Consider the following 13,208-nt stretch of genomic DNA (forward strand, 5'->3'; position numbering starts at 1 on the left):
CTTGTCCGCCTTTTGGTGCCGGAACCTCGTCTCTTCCCACAAGCTGTCTGGCTAATTTGTATCTCTACGAGATCGCGACCCCTTCTATCTATTAATCAGATGTTCGAACTGATCACACAACACACCACAACATCACAACCATGCCCCCTCCCGTCGGCAGATACGGGCCCTCAGGCCTAAGCGCCCCCTACGCCCAACAACTCCAACAAGCCCATCTCCAGCACCAGCAGCAACAACAGCAACAACAACAACAGCAGCAGCAGCAATCTCAACATCACCCCGCAGCTCACCCCCCGTCCGCCAACTCCGCTCTCCCCCCTCCCTCTCTAGGCGGTCACCCGGGCTTCGCAGCGGCAAACCCAAACACCAACATCAACCCGTTCACTCTGTCCGGCGCCGCGGGCATCACAAACGGCATGTCTGTCGGTGGATTTGCGGGTGCGGCGGCGGCCGCTGCAGTGGGTGGAGCTGGAGCTGGTGGTGATGGTGGGGGGACTGGGTTGGCTAGCCATGCGGCGCAGATGGGGTTTGCGAGGGGGGCGCAGATGCAGCAGCAGCAGTTACATCAGGGGCATGATGGGCGGTTGGCATTGGAAAATAAGGCTGGGGCGGCGGTTAAGACGCGGATACGGGATGTGTGGAAGCATAATTTGGCGCAGGAGATGGCTGTGCTGAGGCATTTGGTTGAGAAGTATCCGTACATTAGTATGGTAGGTTGTCGGTGACTGCGACTATGTGTACGGCGATTTCGATATTGATTTGATGGTGATTGCAGGATACTGAGTTCCCCGGAATCGTCGCTCGTCCTATCGGTGCCTTTACGAACAAAGCGGACTACCACTACCAGACCCTTCGATGTAACGTCGATTTGTTAAAGATGATCCAGCTGGGTATCACGCTTTTCTCCGCGGAGGGTGAGGTTCCTCCGCCCAACGCGACAGATCCCAATGGACATCCGTATGGGAACAACTTGGTGCCTGCTCCGTGCACGTGGCAATTCAACTTTAAGTTCTCATTGGAGGATGATATGTACGCACAGGAGTCGACGGCCATGCTCGCCAAGGCTGGCATCGACTTTGCCACACACGACAAGAACGGGATTGATCCTTTCGAGTTCGGAGCATTGCTTATCAGCTCGGGTCTGGTTTTGCTGGAGGACGCCCACTGGATCTCGTTCCATTCCGGTTACGACTTTGGCTACCTGATGAAGATTATGCTTTGCAACCCCCTTCCGGACAAGGAGGAGGATTTCCACAAACTCCTTAACATATTCTTCCCCTCGTTGTACGACATTAAATACCTAATGAAGCACGCCGGTCGCAATCAAGCCGTAAACGACACGCCTTTAACACCCGTTGCCGCTCAGATCCTTACGAACCTCGGCCAGAAGTCCGGCCTCCAAGATATTGCCGATGAACTGGGTGTTAAACGGGTTGGCATCGCCCACCAGGCCGGGTCGGATTCTCTCGTCACCGGAGAAATTTACTGGAAGATGCGCCAGATCGTCTTCAATGGTAGCATTGACGAGAACAAGTACTCAGGCCAGATCTGGGGTCTGAACGGCCAGATGCCTGCGTTTACGTACCACATGGGACCTCACCAAACGCCAAACCTAAACGGAGCCACCATCTACACAGCCACCGGGACGCCTAGCACACCTAATGCGCACACACCTCAGCACCATAGTCTCGGTATGGGTGCCTTGACTCCAGGGGGTGGACTCATGGGAGCTTTCCAAGCGGCCAAGTCGTAGGCAAGCATTGTTCACGTATTCTGGGTTTGGATCCGGTGGGAGGAGTTAATGTTTCTTTTCTTCCTTTGTTCTCCAATTATTTTCATCCTGTCTCCTTTTGGGGTGATTGTCGTCATTTGATCTTCTGTTAGCCACGATGACTGGTTGGGAAACGTGGAATCCATACGATCTGATGCATGTACATAGCGCGGCACATTGTGCTGATCTTGTCATTTCCTTTCTGCATTTTTGTTACCGTTCCGTGTCTCGGTATCTGGTTCGTCCCTTCGTCCATGGGGCCATGGGGTCATGCCATTGGCTTGCCTTGGACAGGTAGGTGTTCATGGAGGGGGTGTACGGTGTTAGTTCTTAGGGCTGGCAATGAATTGTTTCTACTGTTGAATGTTGATAGGTATGCACGGAGTATTATCGGTCGTACGCAGGCGGTTTATTATTATCATGATACGACTATCCCCGCTCGGGTTGAATCTAGATAATATTTCCTAGTGGGCAGTGAGACCATCGGGCTATTCAACCCGGCAGCACTGTCATATACCCCGGTATGCAGTACAAAGTCCAGTTACCGTATTGGAACATGTGATGCGACACGCACGCTATACCCGATATGGAGAAGCGATCCGGGTATTATCTACTATCACTGATATGCCTGTATGTACATCCAGCCATGGATGAGGAGGGGAGGGGTAAATATAAATACCCCATTGTCCAATATGCGACTTCGGCATCTTCTCTTCCATTGTCACATACTAGAAAAAGAAAACAGACACAATGGTTCTCGACCGCATCCAACAACTCGCCCACCAAGTCACCGCGACAACCCCCGTTCCACACCCCTTCGACCCCCTCAGCACCACCGAAATCGATACTGCAGTCTCCGTCATCCGGTCTGAGCATGGCAACCTCAATTTCAACGCCGTCAGCCTCTACGAGCCCCGCAAGGCCGACATGATGGCCTGGCTCGAGACACCCTCCACAGCGGCTCGACCAATGCGAGCAGCTGACGTCGTTGCTATTGATGGCAGTGGGAAGGTGTATGATGGGGTTGTGGACTTGGGGGAGAAGAGGCTTGTGAGCTGGGTTAATACAAAGGGTGTGCAGCCGTTGATTACGATGGAGGATTTGCAGGAGGTGGAGCATATTGCAAGAAAGGATGAGAAGGTTATTGAGCAGTGTGGGATACTTGGAATCCCGAGGGAGGATATGGGGAAAGTCTATTGTGATCGTGAGTTTATTTTCTTCTCCAAGGGGGGTTAGGATTCTAATTGAATGTAGCGTGGACGATTGGATACGATGAGCGTTTCGGGACCGGGATCCGACTGCAGCAGGCGTTGATGTACTACCGGCCTAGCGTCGATGAGTCGCAATATACGTACCCGCTTGACTTTTGTCCAATCTACAATGCCCAGACAAAGGAGATCATTCACATTGATATCCCGTCTGTCCGACGACCGCTGAGCAAGGCCCCTCCGAACAGTTACCATCCCGAGGCCATCGAACAGGAAGGTGGTTTCCGGAAAGACTTGAAGCCAATCCACATCACGCAGCCCGAGGGTGTCTCTTTCACAATCAACAATCGAATTATCGATTGGCAAAACTGGAACATTCACGTTGGCTTCAACTATCGCGAAGGCATCGTGCTCAACAACATCACGTTCAACGACAAGGGGACTGTCCGTCCAGTGTTCTACCGTCTGTCTCTCGCGGAAATGGTTGTTCCATACGGAAACCCGGAACATCCTCACCAACGGAAGCATGCGTTTGATCTTGGAGAGTATGGCGGCGGATATATGACCAACAGTCTCTCCCTAGGCTGCGATTGCAAGGGCGCGATCCACTACATGGATGCGGCGTTTGTGAATAAAGCCGGTGCAAGCACGGTTATCAAGAATGCCATTTGCATCCACGAAGAAGACGCTGGTATCCTCTTCAAGCATACCGATTTCCGTGATGAGTCGATGGTTGTCACCCGTGGACGAAAGTTGATTATCTCGCATATCTTCACGGCTGCGAACTACGAGTACTGCGTGTACTGGATTTTCCACCAGGATGGCACTGTACAGCTTGATATTAAGCTGACTGGCATTCTGAATACGTACTCACTGAACCCAGGCGAGAACACAAACGGCTGGGGAACAGAGGTGTACCCCGGTGTCAATGCGCACAATCACCAGCACCTCTTCTGTCTGCGTGTGGATCCCAACATTGACGGACCGAATAACACAGTGTTTCAGGTCGATGCAACGCGGGGTCCTGGTGAAGTTGGCAGCGCAGAGAACAAATACGGCAATGCTTTCTTTGCAAAGAAGACAAAGTATACAACGCCGCGCGAGGCAATGTCGGATTATGACGGTAATACCGGACGCACGTGGGAAATTGCCAATACGAACAAGTTGAACGAGTACAGCAAGAAACCCGTGTGCTATAAGCTGGTTAGCCGCGAGGTTCCGCCGTTCCTCCCCAAGCCGGGTGGTGTGGCTTGGAAGAGAGCTGGATTCGCCAGACATGCCGTGCACGTCACTAAATGTAAGTCCTCCCCTCCCAAAAACAAGAAAATTCTTACTAACAAGTACACACAGACAACGACGAACAACTCTACCCTGCCGGTCGGCACGTCCCCCAAACCTCTGGCGACCCCTCCGCTGGCCTCCCCGCCTGGATCGAAGAAGCCGAAACCACATCCGGCCCCAGCAACTCAATCGACAATACCGATATTGTCCTCTGGCACACCTTCGGCCTTACTCACTTCCCATCGCCTGAAGATTTCCCGATCATGCCCGCCGAGCCGATGACCGTATTACTCAGACCGAGAAACTTCTTCACGAAGAATCCGGCGTTGGATGTACCGCCTAGTTTTGTAAGGACGCCATCGCAGGCTGCGAAGGGGATTGAGGGTTGTGGCTGTGCAGGGAAAAAGGGGAGTGATGGAAGTAGTGTGTTGGTTTAGGGGCTTTGGGCTGGAGGATTTATTATCGGTCCTATGTGTTACTTCTTTGTTGCTTTTCTTCTCGACGACTTACGCATTACGCATCCTTAAAGTGATTCATCTGCTTTGGAATGGTGTGGCGGAGTATTACTTTGTTTGATGTGGAATTCTGGGTAGCCCTAAAAGCATACAGAATATGGAATAGTGACTGCAACCCCTCACCTCTCTTTCATGATCAATCATCCTTTTTCTTACTTACTTGACTCTTATTCCCCCTATTTTCTTCTTTGGGCACTTAAACATCTCCGTCTTTCCATACGCTATACATATTTTCCCTCCAAGCGACTCATATAGTCCCGATATCACAGACGCAATTATAATGTTCCCTATACTCGCGTGATATGTACTAGGGCCAAGTCTCTTCTATGACTTTCACGTCCCAAATACGCACCTCTTATTATAAAACCGCCAATCTTTATAATCATCGGCTCTTGAGATACAAAAGAAGCCGAGGTTTTGTGTATCAGACTGCAGATTTTACTGACTAGGTCTAGAAATACGAGGGAGATTGAGTGGAGTGGCCCGCGACATGCTTTCCTGGCCTTGTGCCTGGATATAAATTGTGGGAACACTTTCCTTGACTGGAAATAAATGCTGGGTCTTGGGAATTACCTGTGGATGATGGTAGGTTCAGTGTCTCGCTTGTCTAACTACGATGTATTCTGAAAAGGAGTGGATATTGCTATTACTCATTGATATTCGATAGAGCTATTCGGTCTTCAAAGGCACGGGAGCGGCCTCTTATTCGATCCAAATATGTCAACACTTGTAGCAGATTGTCTTTCCCGTTTGCTCCAATAAATCGACATTAAAAGCTGTCTATCCCGGGAGAGATCGTCAAGTTATTGGTCGTTTCGGAGGGCTCCTTGTTCCTTGTTCCGAAATAGTCATCATGTTTGGCTCTCGGGGGAGCAAGTGTACACATGAAGGCATTCTCGGCAGTGGAGCCTTGTATGTTCCGACAAAATTCGCTGGTTTACTATACCCCTATGATACATCGACATGACAATCCACCTGACACCCGAACCCATGTTAATCCAATTAAGCGAAACGGTCCGTATAGCAGCGCGAGCGCTTCCACAACCCGTTTTGAAAGGCTGTTAGAAGCATTACTTGTTTGATTTGTATCGTGCTGAAAGGTTGATGTTTTCGAATTGAATTCTGGCCGCTTGTTGTTAAAGTCCCCGATTTCCGTATTGACGTACTACCTAAGTCCTCCAAAGTTTCCTACAGCTTTTAGCTGAAGAACGAAGAATCTACAGATTTGTCTCAGTAGAATATGCAGGTCGTGACATAAAATGACCTACAACCTGATGAACAAGTTCGCCGCCGTGTATAGGACTGTGATCACTCTTCGCCACATCCAGCGCATAATGGCCGTTGTGGTGTTTTTTTCCCCTAAATTATGGACACCTATGAGCTTTTGGAATGTATTGACAGAAGAATCTAGCTCATGAAAGGCGGCCCATGATTGGGCTTAGCCGTATATATTGGACGCCATTAAATGGGCTCCTATATAATCTTAATGGGCCGTATCCTGTGACTGCCGCTCCAGGTCTACTAGCATATACCACCACGGCGTTCTAGTTTTGAAACCGTCCGTCTTGCTGGGATTTGAGACTTCATGGTATGGCTTCGCTGCTTGAGATGGAGGTGAGTTAACGCGGTGATCAGGATATTGCGATTGGGTTTTCGTTTCTGGGATATGGTAGTTTTTTTTGTGCAACTCTTACTTCTTATACCAATATCGTCCTCAAGTTGGGCTGTTTAGAGGCATGGTGATACTATTTGCAAAAGATGAGAGTGCATGGATTGGTGGTTACACTGTCTTTACGAATAGCCTGACCCTGTTGAGAGCACTGCCTTCGGTACCAGGTCTGGCCGTGTAAGGTAGGCCCGGTAATCCAGCTCCCGCCTTGACCCCTGTGTAAGATGGTGCATCCAGGGCCCTGCCTGGTTCCTACAGTGGAGGAGAACATGGTGTGTATCTTGGAGGCCACGTCCACAAGAACATTCAGTCGATACCATAGCCTTAACGGTATCAAGATAACTGGCCAGCGCAATCTTCCCAGTTTGCATTTGAATGACAAGGTGGACGATATAATTATTTAACTAGACTGTCAATAAATTGGAACGATTTCAGGGAAGAATTGATAATTTCCATCACAGTCTTGCGGACAGCCTTATGATTCAATGCATGGCACGGCATTCCAAGCAAAGGAAGTCATGAAACGTGGCGCAGCCTCTCCCCACCCATTACCTTGCAAAACCCTAACATATGGTACTGCGGCGACTTGAAAGACCTCTGGCCTACAACAAGTAGTCCATGATATTGAATCGGCAACAATATTGTTTTAGTTAAAGTATCTGGCAGGTTTCGAGTATGCAATTAGAATAGGAAACACTCTAGCCCAGTTGAACAATCAATCGATCAATAGCATACCAATGTGGTATTATTTACAGATCGTGACTACCACATTCTACTGACTAAATGCAGGACTGAATATACAAATTAGTAACAAGTTGATTTCTAATCTCTCCGACCCGTCCAAAGTTCGACCGGACTATGGTATAAATGACGTTTATAATCCTATTAACAATTACAAGAAAGGCTAGTAAGATCTCGATAAATATCATTTTCAGCGCCTCAACAACATGTCTAATCACACAGTTGTAGTCTTTCCCGCTTCCGGAGGCATTGGCGGCAGCACAGTCAAACATCTTCTCCCGCGAATTTCGCCACAGGATCTTGTATTCATCGCACGGCATCCTGAGAAGTTAGAGTTTGTATCTACTGCAGGTGTGACTGTTTGCGGGGCCGATTATGATAATGACAGTGACCTTGAGCGCGCGTTTGATGGTGTACATACCCTAATTCTGATTTCATACGCGTCCGTAGAACATGAGCATCGGGCTAAAGTATGCCATCCATTTACCTTCAGGTGTATTCATGAGCAGCAGCTGAAAATTTGATAAAAAGCGCCAACAATTCGCAATCAACGCAGCCCTTCGCAGCGGAGTCAAGTACATCTTCTATGGCTCTTTGGGATACGGTGGTAACCCCGCGAGCAACCAATCCATGGCACATGTCATGCAACCCCATCTAGATACAGAACGATAATTACAGGAATGTGTCAGCCGAAACTCCGGCTTCGACTATACTGTTATCCGGGAGGGCCTTTACTCCGAGTCATACCCACTCTACACGTCTTCCTTTGACAACCCGGTGGGTGAGATCCTCATTCCCCACAATGGCCTTGGACCAGGAATTGCCTGGGTAAAACGTGAGGAGCTGGGTGAGGGCACTGCAGAGCTGCTGTCGCGATTTATCAAGGATCCTAGTAGTTTCGGGTACCGTCGGAAGATCGTTCTGCTTTCTGGATCCAAGACGCTCAGTTTGAAGGGAACCGTCGAGATTCTGAGTAAGCTAGCGCAGCGGCCAGTCCACATTCTTCCCGTATCAGTTGAAGAGTTCGCTGCGCAGCCGCAGAACTTTGCGAACTTTACTTATCGCGGAGTTGACCATTCGACGGCGTGGACGAGCACTTTTGAGGCTTTTCGACGAGGAGAGGGAGCTTATGTGTCTCCTTTGCTCGGGGAGCTTATCAAGCACACTCTGTTGCTTTTCATGTACTTCATTGTCTAAAAGACGCCGTATACTCCGTGCAGAAGGGAGGTGTAGGCCAGATTTCACAAGCTTAGTGTACTCAAGAAGATCTTTGAATTCTGGGTGCTCAATGATTCGGAATGGGAGATGGGATGTAGTAATGAACTTTAGGATCTTCTTCTGTAAGACAAGATGGTTGAATTCCTCGCTTTGGGGCACACGTGGCTAGGCAGAGAGTAAGGAGATTAGTATATTAGAGCAGAATATATAAGTAAAGGCTTACCAAGTCTCGTAATAATTGGTCTATACCCCGCCTCTTACTCTTTGAGGTTTGTGGCTTAATACAGACAGCACTAGCAAGATGGGTCTTCATTGGAGAACAACCTGCACGGCGATGTGCTGGGTGGATAATCACATTTTGACAGCACTTGCACATAACCTTTGGCTCACCAGTCTTTGCATGTGCAACCTGATCAAATGATGACCAAACATCAGACTTTTTGAGGTTGCTATCCCATCGAATAGACCTCTGTATATCTTGCTTTTGGCCATACTCTGTCTTCAACCACCATTCCACAAATTCTCTTCTGGATTCGCCCATCTTCGGATTGGTTGAATCACTATTATAGAGAATATAGTGCTGTTGAAGGGGCTTGCCAACATGCTCTAGTGAGTCCAGTGCATGATGATACCAAGGGGGGATAGGAAAGTCTGAAAAGCAAGTTGAGGATGGTGTCTCACTACCAAGCGCGTCAGTGAAATCATCAGATTGAAGTAGTTCTGGATCAATGAAGGAATCCGCATAGTGGGATGCCTCATATTGACTACCAGATGCTTGCGATTGCGACATGATTAATGAAGAATAAGAAAGCAAGGCAGTAATGACTGTAGATTTAGAGTGAGACTCACAAATATCAGAACTGAAAATATCAGAGATATAGGCAAATGGAGCCATGAACACGACTTTGATGTGTTGGATAATAATACCAGACACTAATTGGGTATTTTCGGGCAGAAGTGGATATTTAGTGGATAGTCCATTGGATATCTGTTGGATATCCAACAGATATCAGCAAAATCCGTCAATCATGAAAATTAAATGAACACCATAGACTGCGGCAAAACCGCACTTGCGGTTACTACTTTGCTAACCGCAGCCGTAATTTGCGGCTGCGGTTATCAAGTTTCCTAACCATAGCCAAACCCGTAATTTGCAGATTTGGCTATGGTTAGCCATGGTTAGCCGCAGGATAACCGCACTAGCATAAATATCGCTTATTTGTCCTATTCGGGACCATTATTTCATAATTATATCGCTGACATACACCCATGTTTAGTTTCAGTATATACATGTTCTGGTTATGACAGTACTCTTCTACACTTTTACCTACTTCCTATATGAAATAATAAGAAATACCAATGTATTTATATATAAGTAGCATGACTTTAATATGCTAAAGCTATATCATCAGGCTACTAGATGGTGGTAACCTGTAATTCAAGGTCGTTATTGACATTGTGGTGCTATATCAGAGATATATATTTCACATGTGAAGAAGCCAGTGTATATTCTAAGGGAGCTTGAGGTAGTATGCTATTTTACCAAGTCCTCTAGGTGGTTACTTTGTGGTTACCTTGCAGTTACCTTGTGGTTACCTTGCAGTTAACCGCGGTTACTTTGCGGTTAGCCTCTAAACCCCGCAAACTAACCACACTAATATCACTAGGTATCCAATCAAGGTAGAGTATAGTCTTTACACACATCAGAACATTGTCGTAACTGTTTGCCTTTTTTTATAACAGAAGAAATAAGAGGACATTTCTGTAAGTCTCCATCTCTAAGCCTTAGACCAAGGCCTCTATATCAATTCAAGTTTCTAATCTGAAATTGCCCAAGATGTCTCAATCCCAAGCATCCTTCTATGCTGAATCTTTTATCAATCCTGATATCCTTCAATCAGACGACCTCCCTGATATACCAAGTAGCCAACCAACTGTGACCTCATTCTCTACCTCCCAATTCACCCAGCCTGTGACAGCCTGGTCACGTTGGCTGGTTATCACGTGAGATGCAGTTGTTTGCTTTGTTGATAAATACGGCGTCACCCCCTTTCTTCCTTCCTCATGTTGATTATTCTCGTCGATAGCTACCTAGGTAGAACCCATGAGTTGGATCTTCGATTATCCTAGTAGAGCGCCGTGACATAGCCTCCACAAATATCTCTGGCCCCTACATGTCTTACGCGGGTCGGGCCTCACTTCCGAAAGTTCTGGATCCTCTATAATTCCAGTCCTAACATGGAGCAGTCTCGGAATCAATTTGTCCAATGGTGGTTAACAACTGGGTTTGGGTTAGACCCTCAATATCGGGATGGAATACATTGGGAAAAGAAGAAAAAGTCAGATGTCTGGGAGCACTTTGAACAGATTGCACATGAGAGGACTGGTGAGCCAAAGCTTATGTGTAAATACTGTTCTACAGTGCTTGCCCATCCAAGCCACAAGCGCGCAGGGACCTCTGCACTGAAAACACATCTAAAAGGGAATACTTGTCGTGTAGATAAAGAGAAACAAGGGCCATTCATTGATCAGATGATACAGGACACAGTAAGTTTGAAACATTCTATCCCAGATATTATTAATATTAATCCAATTCAGCTGTATATGCCAGCCAGGAAGGGCTTTAGCCAGGAGCTTTTACAGGACAAAATCCTAAATTATATTACAACTGCCCGTCTCCCGTTCCGCACTGTTGAACATCCAGAATTTAAAGAACTTCTTCAGGTTGCCCAACTCTCTGAGTCAAAGCTTGATATCCCTTCTGCACGGACAATACGGCGCTGTCTAGATACCAGTGTTCATAAGCAGCAACAACATGTGCTTAGCAAGCTTCCTGAAGGAAGATGTCTCTCAATTGCACTTGACTGCTGGACATCTTCATTTAGCCAGGCATTCATGGCAATTACAGGCTACTTCATTGATGGAGATTGGAACTACTGTGAAGTTCTCCTTGGGTTTGAGCATCTCCATGGAGCACATACTGGCAGCTACCTGAGTGAGACTGTTATTGAGGTTCTCCAGAGGCATGGCATTGCCAACCGGGTTTTATCAATCACTACAGATAATGCGACAAATAACAACACTATGATAGCAAGCATCCAAGACACAATACAGTCACTGGCTCTAAGTGATGCTTCTATTTTTCGGGTTCCCTGCATTTCGCATGTGATTCAACTTTGTCTGAATGAACTCCTTGGAAAATTGAAGGCAGTCCCAGATAATAAAGAGGCAGAATCAGAGTGGTCTGATGAGTGGATCCAGTCATCACAGTCAAGGCGCCCTACCAGACAGGTTATTGATACTTTAAAGAAGGTCAGTATCTTATTCTTCAGTCCTATATGATACTAACTGGTATTATCTTAAGGTTCGAGGCCTTGCTGTCTTCATTAATGCTAGCCCACAGCGTCATGAAGCTTTCCTTGCTCTACAAATCAAAGAGCCTAAGCTTATTCCTATTCAAGATGTTTGCACATGCTGGAATTCCACCTTCTTAATGCTTAATCGTGCCAAGAAACTACAGCCAGTCTTAGATAAGTACTGTATGACACATTCATATATGCAGTTCAAGCTTGATCAAGAAGAGTGGCGCCAGGTTGAGTATCTTCTTTTACTCACAAAGCCATTCTTTGATTTTACCAATGTTTTATCAAAGACCAGAGATGTGACAGTTCATCATGTTTTCAGTATCTATAACCAGCTCTTTAACCACCTCGACGATGCTGAAAGCAAACTCAAACAAAAGACTGTCCCTTGGAAAAAGAGAATGCTTCAGGCACTTGGAGCAGCAAAGAACAAGCTCAGCAAGTACTATACTGCAACAGACTCTGAATCATATGGTACAATCTATGCTCTTGCAACTATTCTCTATCCATCAAAGAAACTCCGATACTTTGATAATGCAGATTGGAGAGGTGAAAATATTGACTGGATGAAGCATTACCAGAACCTTCTTCAAACAGAGTTTATACGATATGAACAGGAGGTTATCCCAGTAAACAAATCCATCAATACTCAAGCATCTATGGATCCTGCTGAAGATGAAGAGCTTGCAATATTATGTGACTCCCAGACTCCTTTACAAGCTGAAGTAGATCAACCAGAAGATGAGATAACATGATATCTAGCAAAGGGTTTGTGTTCCTTATACTCTTCTTAAGCTTTTGGTTTGACTGACCAGTTTTGTAGGACTCACAAAAGGTAACCCTCGGGTCTACTGGAAGGAGCATGAAGATGAGTTCCCAGTACTTGCAAGGATGGCACAGGATATTCTCTCAATCCCTGCAAGTGGTGCTGGTGTTGAGCGGCTCTTTAATTGTGCTCGTGATATCTGCCACTATCGTCAGGGACAACTGAAACCAGAGACAATCAAAGACCTGATGCTCCATTTATTCTCATCAAAATTTGAGCTCGAGCAAAGCCAACTAGAGATGATTAAGGAGTATCTCTCTGCTGGGGAGGCTGCAATGCTTGATCAAACAAGAACACCTTTCCTATTACCTGACAATCTTGAACCGATTAGTGATAATGAAGAAGAAGGCTGGCAGCAGGAGTATATGACAGATCATGATTCAGAGGGTGGATCAGAGGATAGATCAAAGGATGAGGCTGATGAGCTCACTTCCATGCAAGCAGTAACCCAAGGCAGGCAAGCAGAGCGAAGGCAGTCTCAAAAGAGAACATCTGAGGCTCTTGATGATGCTGATCATGGTCTCCCACTTCCTGAAATACCAACTGAAGAGGGTACACAGGCGCGGTCAGGGCGGATTCGGAAGAAACCAAGAATGCCAGCTGGATTTGAGATAGAC

General features: G+C 46.9%; 4 protein-coding genes across 4 annotated transcripts; all 4 read left to right on the forward strand.

The window, feature by feature from the left end:
• The first annotated feature begins 40 nt into the window (after window positions 1–40).
• Window positions 41–2,179, forward strand: EURHEDRAFT_417510 (CCR4-NOT core DEDD family RNase subunit POP2). Its single transcript, XM_040783217.1, has 2 exons — window positions 41–710; window positions 776–2,179. The coding sequence occupies exons 1-2, from the start codon at window positions 141–143 to the stop codon at window positions 1,751–1,753; spliced, it is 1,548 nt and encodes a 515-aa protein (XP_040634047.1). The 5' UTR covers window positions 41–140; the 3' UTR covers window positions 1,754–2,179.
• Window positions 1,842–2,317, forward strand: EURHEDRAFT_309656 (uncharacterized protein). The gene has a single exon (XM_040778303.1). The coding sequence runs from the start codon at window positions 1,930–1,932 to the stop codon at window positions 2,227–2,229; it is 300 nt and encodes a 99-aa protein (XP_040634048.1). The 5' UTR covers window positions 1,842–1,929; the 3' UTR covers window positions 2,230–2,317.
• Window positions 2,318–2,521: 204 nt separating this feature from the next.
• Window positions 2,522–4,697, forward strand: EURHEDRAFT_467369 (peroxisomal copper amine oxidase; the record flags this gene model as incomplete). Its single annotated transcript, XM_040785174.1, has 3 exons — window positions 2,522–2,975; window positions 3,026–4,276; window positions 4,330–4,697. 3 exons carry the CDS (start codon window positions 2,522–2,524, stop codon window positions 4,695–4,697), a joined length of 2,073 nt encoding a protein of 690 aa, XP_040634049.1.
• Window positions 4,698–7,391: 2,694 nt separating this feature from the next.
• EURHEDRAFT_550403 (NAD(P)-binding protein) lies at window positions 7,392–8,382 on the forward strand (the record flags this gene model as incomplete). The annotated part of the gene is made up of 3 exons (XM_040787517.1): window positions 7,392–7,655; window positions 7,717–7,824; window positions 7,864–8,382. 3 exons carry the CDS (start codon window positions 7,392–7,394, stop codon window positions 8,380–8,382), a joined length of 891 nt encoding a protein of 296 aa, XP_040634050.1.
• Between the last annotated feature and the right edge of the window lie 4,826 nt (window positions 8,383–13,208).

The sequence above is a fragment of the Aspergillus ruber genome (assembly GCF_000600275.1).
Source record: "Aspergillus ruber CBS 135680 unplaced genomic scaffold scaffold00051, whole genome shotgun sequence".
In the NCBI taxonomy this organism is placed as follows: Eukaryota; Fungi; Ascomycota; class Eurotiomycetes; order Eurotiales; family Aspergillaceae; genus Aspergillus; species Aspergillus ruber.

Bases quoted from the DNA above. Each gene is read 5' to 3' on its own strand.
- EURHEDRAFT_417510 (XM_040783217.1), top strand. From the start codon at position 141: ATGCCCCCTCCCGTCGGCAGATACGGGCCCTCAGGCCTAAGCGCCCCC. The intron at 711-775 runs GTAGGTTGTCGG...TGGTGATTGCAG, and splicing joins AGTATCCGTACATTAGTATG to GATACTGAGTTCCCCGGAAT.
- EURHEDRAFT_309656 (XM_040778303.1), top strand. From the start codon at position 1,930: ATGTACATAGCGCGGCACATTGTGCTGATCTTGTCATTTCCTTTCTGC.